The 8467-nt window shown below is 38.7% G+C and overlaps 1 protein-coding gene and 1 long non-coding RNA gene across 2 annotated transcripts; one reads left to right on the top strand and one right to left on the bottom strand.

Moving 5' to 3' along the window:
- The first annotated feature begins 4500 nt into the window (after positions 1–4500).
- LOC127780402 (uncharacterized) lies at positions 4501–6948 on the top strand. The gene is made up of 3 exons (XR_008018783.1): positions 4501–4632; positions 4744–4812; positions 6147–6948. It is a non-coding gene; the product is annotated as an uncharacterized LOC127780402 (long non-coding RNA).
- Positions 6949–7030: 82 nt separating this feature from the next.
- Positions 7031–8305, bottom strand: LOC127779311 (uncharacterized). Its single transcript, XM_052306038.1, has 2 exons — positions 7660–8305; positions 7031–7581 (listed from the first exon to the last, which is right to left on the bottom strand). The coding sequence occupies exons 1-2, from the start codon at positions 8303–8305 to the stop codon at positions 7031–7033; spliced, it is 1197 nt and encodes a 398-aa protein (XP_052161998.1).
- Between the last annotated feature and the right edge of the window lie 162 nt (positions 8306–8467).

The following is an 8467-nucleotide window of genomic DNA, read 5'->3' as shown; positions in this document are numbered from 1 at the left end:
GCTATAGATAATATAATTTATTAGCACAAATAGCATATCAAGTTACAAAACACATTTGGTACAGAGGGTGGTTAAAGTCATACGAATGAGCGACTATATAGGCTAGTTTCATAGAAGGATCAATCGGAAATTCATTCTGGAAACAGGCCAGCAATGCACTCCGTATTTTCTTTGATAAATTTCACCAATTATGTCAGGATCATACTACAAATGGACATGCAGATAGGTCAGCAAATGAACGCAAAGTTACAAATTAATGGCAACCAGTGAAGATGTATATCAAATTATCTTCGGCTAATCCCATATTGTAGAAAAACAACATTCTCTTCAGGCTGCTAGGCAGTTGTATTTCTTTCATTAAAACTATAGCTAGGAGAAGGTATAAAAAAGTGGACTAGATACTAACTTGAAAATTAGATACCTGCTGGATCACCATGAGAATGGGAGAGGGAGGGGGGAAAGAGGGAGAGAAGAAAGAGTAGAGGGCAGGAGGAGGAAAAAGGAGATAGGGGCCTCAATTAGAATTCTGGATCGGACCAGGTTAGAGTGGTAATAATGTACATTATATCCATTTTGAAGGTGATGATGATGACAGTTTGAAACGAACTAAGGAGATATAAACTTGGTAGGTTCATAAATAAACCAAAGTAATTAGTAATTACTTTGTTAAAAAAACATTTGTATGTAAGTAATTATGCTTGACCAATAATAGAACCAAAGTATATATATATATATACACACACACACTAGCAAAATGCCCATGCGTTGCAATAGGTGAAGAAAAAAAAAAGTAATTAGTGTGTGGGAGCATAAAGTCACCAGATTAATTAAGGTCTATATAGTCAAACCATACCTTTCCTGTGCAAATAAGACACTAACATGACATAATTATTTACCGCTCTAAATCCACTAACATGGATACTAAAATTTGAAACCACAAAAAATATTTACTTTTTTGTCATGTATTATTATGAGTCAGTTGTAATACATGATTATTTTGTGGTACTCATTATTGATAAACGTTTTTTTCATATTGTAAAGAGTAGCCATAGTACAAGATATATTTTTCGCTAGTTATCATATCAACCTCACTGCACTCCAATTAGGGGTGGAAACAAGCCGGCTCGGCTCGGCTCGTGGAAGCTCGCGAAATGCCAGGCTCGGCTTGGCTCGGCTCGGTTCTCCAACCGAGCTGTACATTAGGCTCGGCTCGGCTCGTGGTCTGGCTCAAGCCGGCTCGAGCTGGCTCATGAGCTTTGCAATAGCAGCAGTTGTATTGCCAGCAGCAGTTGTGTTGCTTTGCAATGACTTGGTTATTCAGATAATAACTCTCAAGTCCCTACAAAGATAATTAGGTATATTGTATGCAGCCAGCATATAACAAATTGATGGGCTTTTTTGGTTTTCGGCCAGAAGTCTTTCTATGCAAACCGAGCCTACTAAGCTCGTGAGCTGCTCGCGAGCTGGCTCGGGCTCGGCTCGGTTCACAAACGAGCTAAAACCCAGGCTCGGGCTCGGCTCGTTCAGGATTCGAGCCGAGCCGAGCCAGGCGAGCCCGAGCCGAGCTTGAGCCGAGTTCATGAGCCCGAGCTATTTATCCAGCCCTAACTCCAATTGCATAATCACTCACTCAAAAAATAAGAAGGAAATGGTACAATCAATGAAAAGAAAAAAAAAGTGGTGTATCGCAGAATAACTTTCACTCTAAACGATAGAATAAATCATACAATGAATGGAAAAAAAGTGATGCGGTTAGATGTCCTACGGCGAATGAGAAATTGATGAGGGAAAAAAAATCCGGATGTAAATACGATTCATTTTGTTGGTGATTACATGTTTTTTAAAAAGAAAGACACATGTGATTGTTTTTTATTTTTTTAAAATAATTTATTTTGTCGGTAAATAGTTCATTTAAATTTTGTGGTGATTACATGTTTTTAAGTTATAAAGTTTCTTTTTTTATCAGATACCTGGTAGGCATGAGTCCAAACTTTATTCCTGCTTGATTGCTACAGTATTACGCAGTATTGTGCTGGGCTGTAGCTCCTCTGCTCTGTGGGATCGCTGGTGGGCTGCGACTGCTTTTTTCTGGGCAGGCCTGCTGTTGCTTTTGATGGGCTGCAATATTTCTCCACTAATCCATAAATCCGGGCTGCTTTGGATGGGCTTTCTCTTTTTTTTTTCTCTTTTATTTGCGGGCTTAAGAGATCGCTGTCAGCTTCCGAATCGTGATTAGCAACGAAATATCATGCGGACCCACGCTTAATGACGTACGAAAATATTTACGGAAGCCTTACTTATTTTTTTAATTATATATATATATATATATATATATATATATATATGTGTGTGTGTGTGTGTGTGTGTGTGTGTGTGTGTGTGTGTGTGTGTGTGTTCTAGTGTGTGTGTCTAGAACTAAGTAAATCAACTTCCATTCCGTTAAAAAAAGCAAACAATTATCACAATATTTATATTGGTGAAGTATTATAAAAGGAAAGGTCAACATATCTAGCTATGGATATTTTCTTTCTGGATTACATGAAGATGTATGTATATCTGAGTGTGTGAGAAAATATTACTTCGGAATCGATTTAGTAGTCATGCACTATCGGTGATGAAAATTAGGGAATAGCAGTTGATCGGAATCAAATGCGTGATGAGCGTCAAAAACGGCGAGGAGATCGAGAAGTTGTTCGTTATTAAGAGTGATTATCAAATTAATTTACCGTGCTTAATTATATTATTTGCTATTCCTATAAACTATATACCCTTTTAAAAATCAACGGTAGATATTCAATAGAGAGGTAGATAAATCCGGCCGTACGTGTTTCATGCTACTTAGCAAGTTAGGAATCACAGCAACAGCAATGACCTTTCTCGCTCTCCACAAGTCGGGACACATTCTCGCTCCCAATTTTTGCACGGAAAAAGGAGACGGCGACACATAGAGAGATTGCGCACGTGGGAGGGGATGAGTGAAGTGATTTTTTTCTATATCTTTTGGTAGATAAGAGTGGGTCCAGAGTTAATTTAAGATATCCATTGGAGATAAAAGTCCGTATACATCTTAAAATCAAATTAGGAATTCCAAAATACATAGTTTTAGATATAGATTTTTGGGTATCTATTGGGCATGCTGCAATCAAAGTCACAGCAATGAATTCGACTTCGTTACATCGTCGCCTCTTCAATCTACATCCAAGTTGTTTCACAAGCCGAAATCGCCTCGGTACTCAGAAAACAGTTGGTTATATGTCAACAGTTGGTTATATGTCAACAGTTGATCGACAAAACCTCTTATCATGTGAAAGAGGTTGTATCCAACTAATATTGCAACTGATCAAGAGTGTTGAATCCAGAAAACCTCTTATCATCCAAAGGTTGTGTTCACCTAATTTTGCAACTAATCACTCTGTTACAGCTAATAAATATACAGTGTAAGCTTGATGGCTTAGTAGATCAAAGCTAGCAATCGAGCTATCAAAAATATTAAGGTGTTCCCTCGAGAATATGGCGGTCATGAAGATTATGATAATTTATTTAATGTTAAATCGAGTCACATCAATTTTACATGATTTATTGGTAAACAATTATCACAATATTTATTGGTGAAGTATTATAAAAGGAGAGGTCAGCATGTTATGTGTATTGTCTTTCTGGATTACATGAAGATATATATGTGTGTGTAAAAATATTACTTTCGGATTTAGTACTCTTGGCATTATCGGTGATGAAAACTAGGGAAAAGCAGTCGATCAGAATCAAATGCGTGATGAGTGTCAAAAACGGTGAGGAGAGAAGTCAAGAATAGTTGTTGGTTAAGAGTGATTACCAAAATAATTTACCGTACTTAATTATGTTATTTCCTATTCCTATAAACTACCCTTTTAAAAATCAACGGTAGATATTCAATAGAGAGGTAGATACATCCGGTCGTACGTGTTTCATGCTACTCGCTCGATTTTTTTTCTATATCTATTGGTAGTTAAGGGTGGGTCTACTTTTTTTTATTGGGAGATTAAGATATCAATTGGAGATAAAAATATGTTTACCTCTTAAAATCAAATTAGGGATTCCAAAAACATTGTTTTAGAGATTGATTTTTGGGTAGGCATGCTGCAATCACAGTCACAGCAATGAATTCGACTTCCTTATGCATCTTCGCCGTTTCAATCTACATCCAAGTTGTTTCACACGTAATGTGCTTGCAGCCGAAATCGCCTCGTTATCCGGAAAATCTGCATCCAAGTTGTTTCACACGTAATGTGTTTGCAGCCAAAATCACCTTGTTACCCGGAAAACAATTGGTTGTATATCAACAGATGATCGACAAAACCTCTTATCATGCCAAAGAGGTTGTATCTAACTAATATTGCAACTGATCAAGAGTGTTGAATCCAGAAAACCTCTTATCATCCAAAGGTTGTGTTCACCTAATTTTGCAACTAATCGCTCTATTACAGCTAATAAATAGACAATGTAAGCTTGATGGCTTAGTGGATCAAAGCTAGCAATCGAGCTGTCAAAAATATTAAGGTGTTCCCTCGAGAATATGGCGGTGATGAAGATTATTGGACTCATGCAGCTACTTTTGTTGGTGCTTGTTGTACTGGCCGACGACAATCACAAAGCGTAAACTCTTTAGCCTCAATTATAATCCCTTTTTTATAATATCTTTTTAGATATGATATATTACTAGCTAGCTAATTTACTTTTCTTTTGCCTCGACCGATTTAATTTCAGGACCCAACGGGTGGAACCAGAGCAGGAAATTGTGAAGCTGGCCGACTTGGACTTGAGTGACCACAACGTGTAAGTGCTTCACGCTCACACTAGTCCTATATATTTCATCAATCTCAACTAGTAGGGTGGCTATCTAGATTCTTATGCTTGTAGAAACAGTTATCCCCTTACAAAATCTAACATGTCTATTTCCAATTAAGGTATCAAAATGTCATTACAAATGTACAATACACTTAAAAATTATACAACAGTCAGAACTTTTTCTTTGATAAACACTACAACACTAAAATATACTACCTCCATTAACTTTTTAATACTAGAAAAAAAGTAACTACTAAGTACATGGTTAAGTTATATATTTTCAATTTGAACCTGTCACACATCATATTTATTGGAACATTAGTTTCGCACTAACTTTTTTAGAATAGTTAAATTTGAATAATTAGAAAAAAAAATTACTTTGAGCACCCTTTTGTATTTGACCTTATATATTCTCCTACTTCATATTCCTTTTTAATATTGTAAATGGTATTACTTATTGTTTTGTTGTGAAAATAAAATATATGATGTTAATAGTCCAGACAATGTCCTTGAGTGGATTTTTGTAAATCTATAGGAGATTGTATTTTTTTTTTATAAATGTAAGACATTAGTTTCTAAATGGCATTGGCATAGAACATTAATCACTGATTTAGTTATAATGCATCATTAATAACTAGAAAGTTTATATGAATTTAAATATGTATTCTGTATACCAAAGCATGTCATTCTACTACACTTAGGCAAGCAGCCTCAGTTCCTAGCTAGCGCATGCGCTTACATGTGCGTGTGGGAGCTCAACCAGGCCAGCACACGGTGTCACGGTGCATGTGTTCCTGTGGCCAATGTGCCATTAGTCCCCATAGAGGTAGTTGGGCCTGCTAGTTTAATTGCGTTGTATACTAAAAAAAAAAAAACATCTGGATGAGTAGAAAAAGGCCATAAGAAGTGTCCATTTTACTCGGTGTGGTCAAATTCGGTTGAGGAGCTTAATTAATTTGTTTCCTCCCTCCCAACAAAGCAACTCATAGCATTTAAATCTAATTCCTTTTCCAAATAGAATTATATCTCTATGCATTCATAGCATCATTCTAGCTACATTACTGTTATGTAATCACACTATGATTTAATGGTAATTTACATGCCTTCACTGAACGAGATGTCATTTTTTTCTTCCCATTAATTAGATCATAGTAAGGCTATTTCATTCATCCATGGTACGTATAGTCACATATGTAGATTAAATTTGGTACTCCGTAGTGGATTAATATATGAGGGTATGATATAAAAACGAATTAATTAATTACTCCCTCCGTTACTTAATATAGGGCGTAACTTCTTTTCAACTGGATTCCATAATACAGGGCGGCAACTCCTTGGTGCATGCAGGAATTGATGAGTACTCCTCGGCTCCTGTACTGGTGCATGCAGATGCATGCAGAGAATTAACTGATGACTCGGTTTGGCTTTTAAAAAACTCAGCTCCTGGCCCCTCTCTCTCTCGCTCTCACTGCTTCCTCTCTCTCTCTCTCACTGCACACACCGCCCCTCTGTGGCACTGCTCACACTTCATATGCCGACGATGGCGACGACAGAGGAGAAGATTGCATCTGCATGACTCATGCGGCAGGAGGCGCAGGTGGAGTTCGGCCGCGCGCGATCACTTCGTCTCCACGCCATGCTCATGCGACGCTATGCTCAAGTGGAGCTCGGCCGTGTCTGAGCGCTCCGCGACGCCGCCGTCCGCATGCAGTAGGAGGCGCAGATGGACATCGCTCATGCTCGTACGCTCCATGTGCATGCCCTTCGCATGCGGCTACGAGCGCAAGCAGAGCTCGTTCACTGTTGCAACACCGACGACGGCAAGGGTGACAACGGAGAGAAGGCAGGGGACGCCGGAATCCGAGAGGGCAGCGTGGTCGACTCACTGGCCGGCGCCGATCGTTTCACTGACTCCGACAACATTGGGTACGTTGTTGACTCACTGGCCAACAACACATTTGTTGCAGATTCACTAGAGGAGACTGACGCCGAGGAAAAAACAACTGATTCACTAGAGGTATAATCGGTGCCAATGTTGCTGCTTGTTGTCATTGCTAGATGGTTTAGCTAATGTGTATGCACTTGATTGTTCTATTCAATTTAATGCAATGTCTTTTTCGTGAAGATCAGAGAAAAAACAAATATGAATACTCCTTTTTTCTTGCTAATTGTTGAGCGATGCAAAGTTACAAGAGAAATATCCTAACTATGTATTGATGAAATCTACCGCATCTAGATAAATTTGCTTATCACATTGCAACCTTATTGGAAGTTGACCATTTCTCTCTAATGATCTCTTCTTCATATGCGGGATTGCATAGTGCTGCCCTCCTTTTGCAAGCATAATCTCTCTCATGCACCCTTGTAGAGTAAGAAACACATGATTCGATCTATCCGCCGGATATTCTTCATATGCTTTGATCACATTTGTCTCAATTTCTTCGATGTTTGATGGAGATGACTTCTGAAACAATGACTGCAATGCTGCAAAAAAACCTAAATCCAAAACATTAAGATCTGGAGAGTTTGGTGGTTGACATGTAAGTCGTATATCCCACCCATCTTCTTGTGCAACACTTAAAAATGCAGGATCATCAACTGCAATATGGGTCTTCGCATTGTCTTGTTGGATGAATATTGGAAGTCCTCGTTCCTCATTAGGCCATTTATGTTTGATGGCTGGCAAAACCTTTTCAATGAGATAGTTCCGGATAATGTCCCTCGTGATAGATGTCATGGCCTTGAGCTCCATGGTTCCTGTATTAAATCATGCAATTAAACAAAATTAGTAGAGTTGTCATATGTGGAGTAACTAAGCATAATTAAACAACTTACCCCTCTCCCTATTGCGACTACTCCTCTTGGCTGCCTCCCAGTAAGTGAAGGGAAAAATCCCAATTTTTCCATCAAATGTACATTCACCATACTCATCAAACCTTGGACGGGCTTTCGCTGCTAGAAACATAACCTTATCAATGAAATTTTTGCTCTTCACATTTCTTCGAGGGTTCGGTTCATCAAGTGACAAGTAATAATTTTTGTCCGGCTTTGTCCTATAAAACCATTTCTCATCTATATACACAATGTTGTACAAAGATTTGAAAGTTGGCTCGTCCGGTATGCTTTGGCTATCAAGCATTTGTATGCAAAATTGCACACGGGCCTTCATGTTATCTTCGGTCAAGGTGAACTTTATGGCATTTGTATGGCGCCTAAACCTTCCTTCCTTCAAACGCCTAAACAATGTGGTTTTTGACATATGCAAAGCGTTAGCTAGGTCACGGAGTGTTCGGCGTTGCCTAAGCGGTACATCTTTGATGGCATCAGGGTTAAAAGAAAGTTTCTTGTGGCCACAGTTCTTCTTCTTCTTCGATTCGAAAGCTTCAATTCCACCTCCAATTTGTCCATATCGCCATACACGCTGAACAACTCTCCATGGAAGGATATCAGTAGCAACTGACTTTGTCACTCCCTCCTTCATCATACCAGGATCCGATCTCTCCAAACACAATGCATATATGGCTCGTTTCATATCAGGAGGGTAGTGTCTCCTCCTCTTGATATTGATACCTACACATGCATGGTGGATGATGGCTGAGAAGTGCAGACTATACTATGGTTGGCATGCATCAGCTAGTTTGCT

This window comes from Oryza glaberrima, chromosome 7 (assembly GCF_000147395.1).
Source record: "Oryza glaberrima chromosome 7, OglaRS2, whole genome shotgun sequence".
Lineage (NCBI taxonomy): Eukaryota > Viridiplantae > Streptophyta > Magnoliopsida > Poales > Poaceae > Oryza > Oryza glaberrima.
Note: the sequence above shows the minus strand (reverse complement) of the source record. Positions and strands in the feature narration are given on the sequence as shown.

What these genes read in the sequence shown, in the direction of transcription:
- LOC127779311 (XM_052306038.1), bottom strand. Translation starts at nt 8,305, where the DNA reads ATGAAGGAGGGAGTGACAAAGTCAGTTGCTACTGATATCCTTCCATGG. An exon ending in TAGTCGCAATAGGGAGAGGG is followed by an intron (nt 7,582 to 7,659) that starts GTAAGTTGTTTA and finishes GATTTAATACAG; the next exon opens with GAACCATGGAGCTCAAGGCC.